General features: G+C 43.3%; 1 protein-coding gene across 1 annotated transcript in view; it reads right to left on the bottom strand.

The window, feature by feature from the left end:
* Positions 1–13,635, bottom strand: part of AQR (aquarius intron-binding spliceosomal factor) — a 112,790-nt gene extending 99,155 nt beyond the window's left edge. The window contains exons 1-3 of the mRNA XM_025390443.1: positions 13,335–13,635; positions 9,523–9,579; positions 6,080–6,120 (exon numbers count right to left, since the gene is read on the bottom strand). Coding sequence (XP_025246228.1) covers positions 6,080–6,120; positions 9,523–9,579; positions 13,335–13,409 — 173 coding nt within the window. The 5' untranslated portion in view covers positions 13,410–13,635. The remainder of the gene's footprint in view (positions 1–6,079; positions 6,121–9,522; positions 9,580–13,334) is intronic.
* Positions 13,636–15,355: the final 1,720 nt, after the last annotated feature.

The raw sequence follows: 15,355 nt of genomic DNA on the forward strand, positions 1-15,355 counted from the left end.
TAAGTATGAAAAGTTACAAACAATAACCACAAATATAAATAATTTGAAGGATTTTTGGACGGTTTTTTTTTAAGTTACCAGTATTTACTGAGAGCATGCATTATGCCTCACACTGTGCCAAGGACTTAACGTGCATTTCATTAAATCCTTCCAAAGCTGAATAATTTATGTATGACAAACTGGGTCTATTACTGTATCATTAAAAATGATAAGAAAAAAGAGAAGGGGCCACACAAATGAGAGTTCTTTTCTACTACATTCCCACCTACCCCAACAACTTCCTCTTCTGGGACATGACTGTGTGAAACATGAGGTCTGCAGCTGTGGCATCCCCACCACAATCATACGGAAAAAATCAATAAAACCTTTTGACAAGACTGACAAAGGCCTTGACATTATTAACTTCTGAGCTAGCTACTTCTAGATCTATTAAGTAGATGATTAAAACAATAATAACAGTGAACAAAAGAAGCCAGCCACACGAGGCACAGTGGCTCATGTCTGTAATCCCAGCACTTTGGGAGGCCGAGCATGCAAATTACCTGAGGTCAGGAGTTCGAGACTAGCCTGACCAATATGGCGAAACCCCATCTCTACTAAAAATACAAAAAATGAGCCGGGTGTGGTGGCGGGCACCTGTAATCCCAACTACTCGGGAGGCTGAGGCAGGAGAATTGTTTGAAGCCGGGATGCGGAGGTTGCAGTGAGCCGAGATCATGCCACTGTGCTCCAGCCTGGGCGGCAAGAGCGAAACTCCATCTCAAAAAAAAAAAAAAAAAGAAGCTAGCCACAAAAGAATACATAGTGTGTGATTCTATTTATTTATTTAAAGTTGAAAAAGAACCAAAATTATAGTGTTCTTGTTTGCATACTTACATATTATAATGATAAAGAAAAGGAACAAGCAGAGAGCTTCTGCAACACGACAATGTTTGTGGAGTTTTTCAGCCTAGGTGGTGGTTATGAATTATTACTATAATTCGTAAGTCTACATATTTGTTTTACACTCTTTTCTGTGTTACATTTCATAATAAAAGAGTCCATACATTTGAAATAAAAATAAACACTTTGGCAAAAGTAAATTACTCTGTAAATCACCCTTTTTGAAAGCATAAAAACCACTTAGTTGATTCATAACAGGATTACACATCATACCAAAGTGTACTAGTTAAGAGGTTTCTAGAAGGCAAAGGACTCTTATTTAAGAACAGAGTAAGGCCGGGCGCGGTGGCTCAAGCCTGTAATCCCAGCACTTTGGGAGGCCGAGACGGGCGGATCACGAGGTCAGGAGATCGAGACCATCCTGGCTAACACAGTGAAACCCCGTCTCTACTAAAAATACAAAAACTTAGCCGGGCGAGGTGGCAGGCGCCTGTAGTCCCAGCTACTCGGGAGGCTGAGGCAGGAGAATGGCGTGAACCTGGGAGGCGGAGCTTGCAGTGAGCTGAGATCCGGCCACTGCACTCCAGCCTGGGTGACAGAGCGAGACTCCGTCTCAAAAAAAAAAAAAAAAAAGAACAGAGTATTCAAGGTCAGGCACGGTGGCTCACACCTATAATCCCAGCACTTTGGGAGGCTGAGGTGGGCGGATCACCTGAGGTCAGGAGTTCGAGACTAGCCTGGCCAACATGGTGAAACCCTGTCTCTACTAAAATACAAAAAATTAGCAGGGCACGGTGGCACATGCCTGTAATCCCAGCTACTCAGGAGTCTGAACCAGAAGAATTGCTTGAACCCAGGAGGCAGAGATTGCAGTGAGTCGAGATTGCGTCACTGTACTCCAGCCTGGGCAACAAGGGTGAAGCTCTATCTCAATAAAATAAAAGAACAGAGCAGAAAAAAAAAAAAAGAACCAGGGAACCAGGATTCAATACCTGGTGTGCCTCTACTGGGAAGCATCTTGGGCAAGTTATTTAACCTACCTACTTCAGTTTCCTTATCCATAAAATGAGGATAATAATATTGTTATAGGGTTGTTGTGGGAATAAACGAGCTAGATGCTTATAGCAGAATGCAAGGTGCTTAGAGTAGAATTTGGCACATAGTAAGCACTTAACTATTATTTTTAAAATATTTTAAAAATCAAACTTGGATTAAGAATTCATTAAGATAAGCCTGCCAAATCTGATAATGGCAAGAACAGCAAAAATGAATCAATTGTGTAATGTACCATACAGTAACATGGCTGTTACATCAAGCCATTCCCCCAATACTGAAAATGCCATGAGCACATAGCGCAGCAAAATAATTTCCTCAGGACCTAGCCTAAACAATTGGTCACTTAAATTTTTTTTTTCTTTTTTGAGACAGTCTCGCTCTGTCACCCAGGCTGCAATGCAATGGCACAATTTCCGCTCACTGCAACCTCCGCCTCCCGGGTTCAAGAAATTCTTCTGCCTCAGCCTCCCGAGTAGCTAGGATTACAGGTGTATGCCACCACACCCAGCTGATTTTTATATTTTTAGTAGAGACAGAGTTTTACCATGTTAAATTTTTAAATACATACTACAGTTTATGTATTACAGAAGTACACTTAGAAATAAAAAACGTGGGCCGGGCGCGGTGGCTCAAGCCTGTAATCCCAGCACTTTGGGAGGCCGAGACAGGCGGATCACGAGGGCAGGAGATCGAGACCATCCTGGCGAACACAGTGAAACCCCGTCTCTACTAAAAAGTACAAAAAAAAAATAGCCGGGCGAGGTGGCGGATGCCTGTAGTCCCAGCTACTGGGGAGCCTGAGGCAGGAGAATGGCGTGAACCCGGGAGGTGGAGCTTGCAGTGAGCTGAGATCTGGCCACTGCACTCCAGCCTGGGCGACAGGGCGAGACTCCGTCTCAAAAAAAAAATAAATAAATAAAAAACGTGGGCCGGGTACGGTAGCTCACGCCTGTAATCCCAGCACTTTGGGAGGTCGAGGCAGGCGGATCACCGGAGGTCGGGAGTTCAAGACCGACCTGATGAACGTGGAGAAACCCCATCTCTAATAAAAATATAAAATTAGCCGGGTGTGGTGGAGCATGCCTGTAATCCCTGCTACTCGAGAGGCTGAAGCAGGAGAATCACTTGAACCTAGGAGGCGGAGGTTGCAGTGAGCCGAGATTGCGCCATTGCAAACCAGCCTAGGCAACAAGATCGAAACTCCATCTCAAAAAAACATTAAAAAAAATTAATAATAATAAACGTGTACAAGATAAGAAAATGACTGTTAAAAGTGCCACAATAAATCTTAGCCATGCCAAAGACAGCAACTTCTTTCAGAATTAAGAATAACATAGGGGCTGGGTGTGGTGGCTAATTCCTATAATCCCAGCACTTTGGAGGTCAAGGCGGGCAGACTGCTTGAGCTCAGGAGTGAGACCAGCCTGGGCAACATGGCGAAACCCTGTTTCTACCAAAAATACAAAAAGAATTAGCTGGGCATGGTGGTTTGCACCTGTGGTCCCAGCTACTCAGGAGGCTAAGGTTGGGGGATCGCTTGAGCCCAGGAGGCAGAGGTTGCAATGAGCTGAGATCACACCACTGCACTCAAATCTGGGTGAAAGAGAGCAACCCTGTCACACATACACACACAAAAAGTAGCCAAATGTATACGGCTTAAAAATCATTAGCAGCTTTTAGTTGTTATAAAAAATCACCTCTGAAGAAGAAATATTAATAGCAAGGGTTTAAATGAAAAAATAAACAATCACTTTCCACTGGAGTGAAAACCCATTCTGAAGATTCAAAATAATTTTCAAATTATATAACCTTAATATAGAAGAAAAAATGATACTAGAATAAATCCACCCACTCGTCTTTAGTTTTCTCAAGAAATTTCATTCATACTCACCTTCAGACCAACAGGCCATATGTTACAAATCTGCTCAAATGTCCTACCTTCAGCAAGAATTTGACTAATTATTCTGAAATACCAGCCCTTGTCATTATCCTCTAACCACACTTTAATTCATAGCACTTACTATCTCCTGACATTACATTATATATAGATATATAGATATATACATCTGTCTGTGTGACCCACTAGAATGTAACCTCCAGGAGAGCAGGGACTCTATCTCCCCTTTTCTGTTGTATTGTTAGCATTGAAATGGTGGCTAATACAAAGTAGGCTCAACTCAGTCTCTTTTTGTTGTTTGTCTTGAGACAGGGTCTCACTCTGTCACCCAGGCTGGAGTGCAGCGGTACGATTGTGGCTCACTGCACCCTTAACCTCCTGGGCTCAGGTGATCCTCCCACTTCATCCTCTTGAGTAACTGAGCTACAGCCATACGCCACCATGTCCAGTTAATTTTTTGTATTTTTTCTAGACACAGGGTTTTGCCATGTTGCTCAAACTGGTCCTGAACTACTTACTGGGCTCGAGCAATCCACCCACCTTGACCTCCCAAGGTGCTGGGATTACACGCATGAGCCACCATGCCCAGCCAACCCAATCTCTTTTGAGCTATACACCTGGATACCCAACTGCTTATTCCATATCTCCATCTTCATGGCTCTTACGTAGCTAGAATTCCAGATATTCAAAAGTGAAATAATGATCTACACCCAATCCTATCCCCAACAACGTGGCAAAAGTCAGTAATAGCTTCACTAATCACTCAGCAACTTAAGCAAAAAATTTTAGGATCTTCTTAGATTTCTCCTTTTCCCACATCTGCCACATCCAAACATCAAGTCTTTCCACTTCCATCTTTCTCAAATGGACAATTCCTCTCCCAACTTTCCACGCAAGTCAAATCTATGACATCTTGAAGCTGACTACTACAATGCTCACCTAACTAATTCCCTGCCTCTTGCTCCCTCCAAATCCAAATTGCTGGGTGCAGTGGCTAATGCCTGTAATCCCAGCACAGCACTTTGGGAGGCTGAGGCGGGTGGATCACTTGGGGCCAGGAGTTTGAGACCAGCCTGGCCAACATGGTGAAACCCTGTCTCAAAAAAAGTAAAAAAAAAAAAAAAAAAATCTCTTTTTCAAATACCACTGTGCTTACAACTCTTCTTAATTCCTACTGTTTTCCAAATAAAGGACAAAATCCTGAAGAGGGTCTTTGACCCATTTAGTCAAATATCCTTTTAAAATACTCACTGGGCATACATGTCTGCAGGTGCATATATAAAAAGATACCTAAGATACATTGTTAAATTTTTTAAAAGAAGCATAATGAAAAAATGGCATGTAGAGTACAAACCCTTTTGTGTTTGAAAATCATGAAGGGGTGGGGAATAGAACAGATGTATATTAATCATATACATGAACCAGGGATTGGGGGCAGAAAAGATGATTTATTGAAACTCACCCCTTTTTTTTTTTTTTTATTTTTTTTATTTATTTATTTTTTTTTTTTTTTTGAGACGGAGTCTGGCTCTGTCGCCCAGGCTGGAGTGCTGTGGCCGGATCTCAGCTCACTGCAAGCTCCGCCTCCCAGGTTTACGCCATTCTCCTGCCTCAGCCTCCGGAGTAGCTGGGACTACAGGAGCCCGCCACCTCGCCCGGCTAGTTTTTGTATTTTTTAGTAGAGACGGGGTTTCACCGTGTTAGCCAGGATGGTCTCGATCTCCCGACCTCGTGATCCGCCCGTCTCGGCCTCCCAAAGTGCTGGGATTACAAGCTTGAGCCACCGCGCCCGGCCGAAACTCACCCCTTACAGCATATTGCTCAAAAATAATTTTTATCACTTGTGTTTATTATTATACATTTTATACATTACATATATATGCTACATTATTGTAAATTTAATATTGTCTTACTTTCATAACTTTTTAAGAATATTTTTAAAAAGTGAATCAGAAATAAGAAAATTAATACTAGTTGAACTAAAATAAAATCTTCATGTTTACTTTTTCTCAAATTCCATCTAAATCCAAATAAATGCTATGGGATTTGATACCTCTAATCTGAGCCAAAAGTTAGAAGGCAAAAAATAATTTATGACTCTTCAGCACCTAAAGTTTTTCCAGTCAATTTGATGACCAATTTGAAACAGAAAAAAAGGTTCAAGTTATGACCACATAGAAATTCAGCCAAGATCCAACTTGGTCCACCCCAATCACATTGTATAAAATTTAAACTCATTCCTACCTTGATTTGACAATCTCTTTTTCATATATATCTTCAATAACCTGTTATCAAAAATATAAAAATGTAGTATCTCAACAACTTTTTTCAACTCTAAATTGATAGTTTTTAATGAGTGAGATTATATAAAATAAGTTGGTTTAGGAAAGCCATCAAATATTACTGCTATTGAAATAACAAGAGATTTTAAAAATAATCCCATTATATTTCTCAAGATGTGAAATTAAAAGAAAGCAAGGTAGAAAAAACAAATAATAAAACAGAGCCCTAGATTCATTAAAATGATGTGCTTACAAACATTTTTAGGGGAAATAAAAATTCACAAGATCAGGATATTTTTAAACTTAAAGTATATAAATGTTATCAAACTCCATTTAAGAGTCATAACTGTGTGCCTTCAAAACCCACAGAGAAAATAAGTTAAAAGTGTGAAGACATAACAGACACAAAAAAACTGTTACATCTCATTATCCAAAGGAATACGATAAAGGTTCAGAATTTCCATTCATTTGAGTGAAGGTGGGCAGAATGGTGTACTACCTAAGAATTCAGACTCTGGCCAGGCACGGCACGGTGGCTCCCGTCTGTAATCCCAGCACTTAGGAGGCCAAAGAGGGAGGATCAGGTCAAGAGATCAAGACCATCCTGGCCAACATGGTGAAACCCTGTCTCTACTAAAAATGCAAATATTAGCTGGGCATGGTGGCGCATGCCTGCAGTCACAACTACTTGGGAGGCTGAGGCAGAAGAATCAACTTGAACCCGGAAGGCAGAGGTTGCAGTGAACCAAGATCGCACCACTGCTCTCCATCCAGCCTGGCGACAGGGTGAAACTCCGTCTCAAAATAAAATAAAAAATAAAAAAAAAGAATTCAGACTCTGGAATTGCACATCTCAAAAAAAAAAAAAAAAAAAAAGAACTCAGACTCTGGAATTGGAAGCGTGGTTCAATGCATCTGCCTTCACTACTGATGGCTAGAACTCTTGGGCAAGCGTCTGACCTCTCTAAGGCTCAGTTTCCTTACCCACAAAACAGATCTACTAATACAAACTATCACACAGGGTTATTGCAAATAAAATAAGACAGGGTATACAAACAATTAGTACAAATACTGGCACACAGTGAGCCTTCAGTAACAGTTATCAATAGCAGCAGTAGCAGTGCTAGCATAAATAACAGTAAAAACAATACTACCGTAAAATTATGAAGTGCTTTAACATGGTATAATATAATATTATTGTATGGTAACTATGATGTCTTTTTTTTTTTTTTGAGATAGGGTCTCACTCTGCCACGCAGGTTGGAGTGTAGCAGTGCAATTACAGCTCATTGCAACCTCTGCCTTCCAGGCTCAAGTATCCTCCCACCTCAGCCTCCTAAGTAGTGGGACCACAGGCATACACCGCCATAACCAGCTAATTTTTTGTATTTTTTGGTAGAAATAGGGTTTCACCATGTTGCCCAGGTTGGTCTTGAACTCCTGAGGTCAAGTGATCTGCCGCCTCAGCCTCCCAAAGCGCTGGGATTACAGGCATGAGCCATGGTGCCTAGACTATAACATCTTTTAACTGCTCCAAGTATATTTGTGAAATAAGTATTTGTAGGCCGGGCGCGGTGGCTCACGCCTGTAATCCCAGCACTTTGGGAGGCTGAGGCAGGCGGATCACGAGGTCAGGAGATGGAGACCATAGTGAAACCCTGTCTCTACTAAAAATACAAAAAATTAGCTGGGCGCAGTGGCAGGCGCCTGTAGTCCCACCTGCTCGGGAGGCTTAGGCAGGAGAATGGCGTGAACCCGGGAGGCGGAGCTTGCAGTGAGCTGAGATCCGGCCACTGCACTCCAGCCTGGGCGACAGAGCGAGACTCCGTCTCAAAAAAAAAAAAAAAAAAATAAGTATTTGTAAGTGCTAAGGGGAAGGAGGTGATGAAGAAAACAAGTCTTGTTTAATCTAGATGAAATTCTGTTATTGTTTTCATCAAATTTCAAATTAAATAATAAAATAAAGATTACTGGTTGGCCAGGTGTGGTGGCTCAAGCCTGTAATCCCACCACTTTGGGAGGCCAAGGCGGGCGGATCAGCTGAGGTCAGGAGTTTGAGACCAGCCTGGCCAACATGGTGAAAACCCATCTCTACTAAAAATACAAAAATTAGCAGGGCGTGGTGGCATGCATCCGTAATCCCAGCCACTCAGAAGGCTGAGGCAGAAGAATCGCTTGAACCCAGGAGCCAGAGGCTGCAGTGAGCTAGGATCATGCCACTGCACTCCAGACTGGGTGAAAAGAGCAAGACTCCATCTCAAAAAAAAAAAAAAATGATTACTGGCAAAACATATACTCATAAGAATTTAAGTTCAAATAAAGAAATTTTGGGTAAAAATTTCAGTTTTACCAACAGTGCCTAAAGCATCACCATTAAATTTATAATGGCAGAGCTTAAGAGTCTTCATTACTTGTTGAATGGTATACAATACGTCAACATCTGTTTCATTTAAAGACCTCACTCTCTTTAAGAGACAGGGTCTCATTCTGTTTTCCAGGCTGGAGTGCAGTGGCCTGATTACAGTTCACTTCAGCCTCAAACTCCCGGGCTCAGTGAGTCATCCTTCCACTTCAGCTTCCAGCAACTGAGACTACATGTATGAGTCACCTCACCAAGTCAATTTTTTAAATTTTTTTGTAGAGGCAAGATCTCACTACTGTCCAGTCTAGTCTCAAACTCCTGGCTTCAGGTGATCTTCCTTTGTTAGCCTCCCAAAGCACTAGGATTACAGGCATAAGCCACCACACCTGGTCTTAGACCTCTCTTTTAAGAACCTATTTGAATGAGAATTAACCCTACATTTGGGAATTTGTCATATTATTTGTTCTAAATTGCTTCAGTTGGACTTATTCAATTGAGTAAGTTCAATTCCCTTATTGAATATTACTGGACTTCAGTTATTACACTATACAACTCCTGCTTCTTCCATCTTTATTATAGACCTTTACCTCATTCACCACTCTAAAAACAAGATAACACAACAGATTTAATCCTAAATGAACTATCAAAAACTTGTACCAAAATTTCTGTATATTTATAAAGATACTTATTACATGATCATTTATAATAATGATAAATTAAAAACAATCTAAGAATCTATAAACAGAAAAACAGTTAAGTAAATTATACACATACACTTTTTTTTTCAAGGTTTAAAGAAAATACAACAAAATGGTAAGACAGGTTATCTCTGGGTAGTGATTATTTTCTTATGGTGTAGTTTCTATGTCTTCCAAATTTCCTAACATAAATAATTGCTAAGTTTGATAAGCAAAAAATTGCATTTTTTGTAGATTCTTAGGTTGTTTTTAATTTTTAAAAAATTATGGAAAGCTTTTGTTGAAATAACCCTTTAAAAGGAGTGTAACTTCTTAAGAATTATGTTGCAAACCCAAAATACTTACCTTTATATCAAAAGGTGATTTCTTCTTGATGTGGGGAGCCCAGTATTTACACGCTAACTGCAAAAGTAAATAGTATAAACAGTAAGTCACAAACTCATGCCATTGTAGAGCTGGAAGACAGATCATTTAGTGATAAGCTGTTTCTTAACAAGTCCCTACTGGGCACTGGGGGACAGAGTAAATCTGAAGGGACTATACAGGCATACAGGCCAGTTGGCATCCTTGACCCCAAACCACTAAATGCCAGTAATGCTTTGCACTACAACATGCCATTGTGATTTAAACAAACAAAAAAATCCTCTCCAACCACCCCTAGGGAAACAATACAGCTCAGTTAATAACCACAGAGCCAAACATCTTCAGCCTACCAATAAGGAAACCCTGGTCTAGAAAAAATAAGTGACCTGCCCAAGATTACAGTTGGTTAATAGTTGAGCAAGTATTACAAATGATATTCAAAATCTTCATGAATACTTTCTAAAATAATGAGCCTTTAAATGATTAGTTCACACCCATAACAAAATCTTAAAAAAAAAAATTGTAGTCTATCAGCTGGTTATTACAGAGAATATAAGAGTTGGCATATTAGCCGGGCGCAATGGCTCACGCCTGTAATCCCAGCACTTTGGGAGGTTGAGGCAGGTGGATCACGAGGTCTGCAGTTGAAGACCAGCCTGTCCAACATAGTGAAACCCTGTCTCTACTAAAAATTCAAAAATTAGCTGGGCGTGGTGGCACACACCTGTAATCCCAGCTACTCAGGAGGCTGAGGCAGAAGAATCACTTGAAAGCAAGAGGTGGAGGTTGCAGTGAGCCAAGATTGCACCATTGCACTCCAGCCTGGGCAGGCGACAGAGCGAGATTCTGTCTCAAAAAAAAACAAACTTGGCCGGGCGCGGTGGCTCAAGCCTGTAATCCCAGCACTTTGGGAGGCCAAGGCAGGCGGATCACAAGGTCAGGAGATCGAGACCATCCTGGCTAACACGGTGAAACCCCGTCTCGACTAAAAAATACAAAAAACTAGCCGGGCGAGGTGGCGGGCGCCTGTAGTCCCAGCTACTCGGGAGGCTGAGGCAGGAGAATGGCGGGGACCCGGGAGGCGGAGCTTGCAGTGAGCTGAGATCCGGGCACTGCACTCCAGCCTGGGCGACAGAGCGAGACTCCATCTCAAAAAAAAAAAAAAACTTAAATTAAAAAAAAAAAAGAGTTGGCATATTTCAGCAGATTAGGCTTTACCTGTGAACTGTGAAATTTAAACAAATATATAACTCTCTCTACATATTTAAAGAAACAGCATAGTCTTACTCATAGGGTTTTATTTTAAAACCCAATTATAATCTCTTTAAAAATAGAAAACTGGCAAGCACAAAGACTCAATATATTTATAAAACGGTGACTGCAGTATCTGGCATATCAGAGGCACTCACAAAGTCTGATGGATAAATGGATGGACAAATGAAGCAAAATCTGAAATGTTACTTCTGTGAGGCTGTCCTCAACACTACCTGATGGCGACAATTGCTTTTTCATCTTCATTTTGTATATAACTCTTTATAATCTTACCTTTCTACATTATAAATATTTGATTGCTTATCCAACTTTCCTTCTCACTTAATTGGAATACTTAAGAGATGGGACCTGTTTTCTTTGCTTTCATAGCTCAGCGATAAACTGCACAGACAACACACTTAAAGAGCCTCCCAAGCACTTAGGACACTGGCCCTGAGAAATAGCCTCTAAAAATATTACAGTAACTTCCTACTTAAATGACACCTTCCGGCCAGGTGTGGTGGCTCACGCCTGTAATCTCAGCACTCTGGGAGGCCGAGGCGGGTGGATCACCTGAGGTCAGAAGTTCAAGACCAGCCTTGCCAATATGGTAAAACCCCATCTCTACTAAAAATACAAAAATTAGCCGGGCGTGGTGGTTGTGTACCTATAATCTCAGCTACTCGGGAGGCTGAGGCAGGAGAACCACTTGAACCTGGGAGGCGGAGATTGCAGTGAGCCAACACCAAGCCACTGCACTCCAGCCTGGGCAACAGAGCAAGACTCCATCTCAAAAATAAATAAATAAATAACACCTTCCCAAATTACCAATCACTCTCCAACTCAATAGAAAATCTTCACCTCACCCCCAGTTATTCTGGGGAGGATCTTGGTTCATTGCAACCTCCGCCTTCCAGGTTCAAGCAATTCTCTAGCCTCAGTCTCCTGAGAAGCTGGGATTACAGGCATGCGCCACCACGCCTGGATAATTCTGTATTTTTAGCAGAGACGGGGTTTCTCCATGTTGGTCAGGCTGGTCTCAAACTCTGACCACAGGTGATCCACCTGCCTCGGCCTCCCAAAGTGCTGGTATTACAGGCATGAGCCACCGTGCCCGGTTGAAGATTTTAAGGACAGTCAGCCTTAGTGTAGTTCCCTGTAGTCCCAGCTACAAGGGAGGCTGAGGTGGAAGGATCACTTGAGCCCGGGCAACATAGTGAGACCCTATCTTGAAAGAAGAAAAGGAAGGAAAGGAAGGGAGAGATTTTAAGAAGGCAAGTGATATGATGAGATTTGCACTTGCATAAAATCACTCGGAAAGCAACATGAAGAATGGGCTAGAGGAGAGCAAGAAGAAGAACAATATAACAGATTAGGATACCTTCGTCCAGGCAAAAAACAATGGCAACCAGGCTTAGGGTGACAGAGATGTAGAACACCAGATAGATTCCAAAGATACTCAGAATGTAGAAATGTAGGGATTAAGGGAGGATTCGAAATTTCTCCCTAGGCTTCTGCCCTGACAAATCTGTTGAGACAAGGAATAAAGAATAAAGAAGCAGGTGGGCATGATAACTTCGACACTGAACTACTTACACTCTTACGCAATTCGCAAATAAAGAGTAAGAATGAGGAATGATGCTGACAACCACAGGACTGTGTTTCCCTAGCCAAAGCCAACTGTGGCTCACAATGCAAGATAGTAAACAGATTCTAAATGAACGCTCTCCAACTACAGAATCACTCTCTTCTTGAATGGGTCTATTTGGAGGTGTCTTGTCAGTTTCTCATAGCTGCTCAAAAACTCAGGACACTCTACGGACCAGGAAAAAGCCTACTCCTACTTGAAGAGGCAGTCCAGCATCACTGTGCTGCGAAGGCTGCTTGACAGTCTCAGATAGATTGGGGTGTTCCCTCCTCTCTGAATCAATTGCTCCTGAGGCAAACTCCAATACAGCAAAACTCATAGAGTAGTTTTCTTTTTATGTGTCTTTTTTTTTTTTTTTTTTTGTTGAGACGGAGTCTCGCTCTGTCGCCCAGGCTGGAGTGCAGTGGCCGGATCTCAGCTCACTGCAAGCTCCGTGTCCCGGGTTTACGCCATTCTCCTGCCTCAGCCTCCCGAGTAGCCGGGACTACAGGCGCCGCCACCTCGCCCGGCTAGGTTTTTTGTATTTTTTAGTAGAGACGGGGTTTCACCGTGTTAGCCAGGATGGTCTCCATCTCCTGACCTCGTGATCCGCCCGTCTCGGCCTCCCAAAGTGCCGGGATTACAGGCTTGAGCCACCGCGCCCGGCCTATGTGTCTTTCTTAGGCCACGAACCCCTCAGGCCAGGGCAACCCATCCACCACGGTATGCCCAGCACCTAGCGTAGCTGCCGGCACGGAGCTGATACTCAGCAAAAAAGACTTCTGTGAATGAATTAACAAACGAATGCCTCCTCCGTGCTCCTAGTCCTGGGGGAAAAAAAAAAAACCCACCACCAGGCCTCGGGGCCACGACGTCCTTACCACCTCACACATACACCAGACTCGCCCGAGCTCACCTGGGTCACGAACTCCGCGTTAATCTGGGACACCGTAGGGGCCACGATCTTCTTGGGCTGTGCAGGGGCTGCCATGGCAGCACTCTCCCCTCCACTCCGGTGGAAACGAAAAGACCGCCCTGGGCAGCGGCAAGCCTGGTCCACTTCCCCTAAGTTACGGCCGGGGCGCTTAACTCCGCGCTGAACAAACGTTGCGCGCCGGATATCCTCAGGCTTCAGAGTCCCATAGGGAACCCGTACTACAGCCCAAGCGTTCCCCGGGAAGCGGAATGGCGTGTAGCCGGAAGTTCATGCAGGCGTTGGGGCTGAGCTAGCGAGCCAAAAGCTTTGACCTCCTCCGTACGCGCCCTCTAGCGGGCGGCAGAGAGAAGACACCCCGCTGGCGGGATTAGGAGGGCAAGGCAGGGACCCGGTGGATGGTGTTGGATGGGGTTTCTCGTGGTTAGTGAGGAGCGGCGTGTGCGGTGAATGAGAATTTCGGTTTTTTTCAACCCCGAAGAAAAAACAAAACAAAACAAACAAACAAACAAAAAAAAAACAGCCTGGGAATATGGGCTGGTTTTTAACTGCTCTTAACAGTGTTGTAGTTTAGTTTTGTTTTTCTTGAGACGGCGTTTCGCTCTTGTTGCCCGGGCTGGAGTGCAGTGGCGCAATCTCGGCTCACTGCAACCTCCGCCTCCCGGGTTCAAGCGATTCTTCTGCCTCAGCCTCCCGAGTTGCTGGGATTACAGGGATTACAGGCATGCGCCACCACACCCGGCTAATTTTTGTATTTTTAGTAGAGATGGGGTTTCTCTATGCTGGTCAGGCTGGTCTCGAACTCCCCGACCTCAGGTGATCCACCTGCCTCGGCCTCCCAAAGGGCTGGGATTACAGGCCTTAACAGTTTTATGGCGGTAAAAATTGACATACCATAACCCAGCCGGGCGCGGTGGCTCATGCCTGTAATCCCAGCATTTTGGGAGGCTGAAGCTGGCCGATTGCCTGAGGTCAGGAATTCGAGACCAACCTCGCTAACATGGTGAAACCCCGTCTCTACTAAAAAATTCAAAAAAATTAGCCGGGCATGGTGGCGCTCGCCTGTAGTCCCAGCTACTCGGATTCAGGAGAATCGCTTGAAGGAGGGAGGCAGAGGTTGCAGTGAGCCAAGATTGTGCCATTGCACTCCAGCCTGGTGACAGAGCGAGACTCGTCTCAAAAAACAAAAATAAAATAATAATAAAAATAATTGACATACAATAACCCACACATATTTAGGTTGTAAAATTTGATGCGTTTTGACATGAACATACATTTGTGAAACTGTTGCCAAAATCATGATAATGAGCCCCTAAAAATTTCCTCGTGCACTTTTGCAATCTGTACCTTTCACTATTCCCACCCACTTTCCAGGCAACCACTGATCTGCTTTCTGTCACCATAGTTTGCTTTTCGTGAAATTTTATATAAGTGAAATAATACAGTGCATGCCTTCTTTCACTCAACGAAATGATTTTGAGACGGATTCATGTTGTTGCATGTATCAGTAGTTCATTCCTTTTTTATTGCTTAACATTCGTTCCATTTTACTGGCATACCACAGTTTGATAAACTATTTATCTGCTGATAGACATCTGAGTTGTTCCAAGTTCTTAGTTATTACAAATAAAGCTGCTATGAGCATTTGTGTATAAGTCTTCATATGGACATATACTTCCTTTGCTCTTAAATACCTAGGAGTGGGCCGGGCGCGGTGGCTCAAGCCTGTAATCCCAGCACTTTGGGAGACCGAGACGGGCGGATCACGAGGTCGGGAGATCGAGACCATCCTGGCTAACACGGTGAAACCCCGTCTCTACTAAAAAAATACAAAAAACTAGCCGGGCGAGGTGGCGGGCGCCTGTAGTCCCAGCTACTCGGGAGGCTGAGGCAGGAGAATGGCGTGAACCCGGGAGGCGGAGCTTGCAGTGAGCTGAGATCCGGCCACTGCACTCCAGCCTGCGCGACAGAGCGAGACTCCGTCTCAAAAAAAAAAAAAAAAA

This window comes from Theropithecus gelada, chromosome 7a (genome assembly GCF_003255815.1).
Source record: "Theropithecus gelada isolate Dixy chromosome 7a, Tgel_1.0, whole genome shotgun sequence".
Lineage (NCBI taxonomy): Eukaryota > Metazoa > Chordata > Mammalia > Primates > Cercopithecidae > Theropithecus > Theropithecus gelada.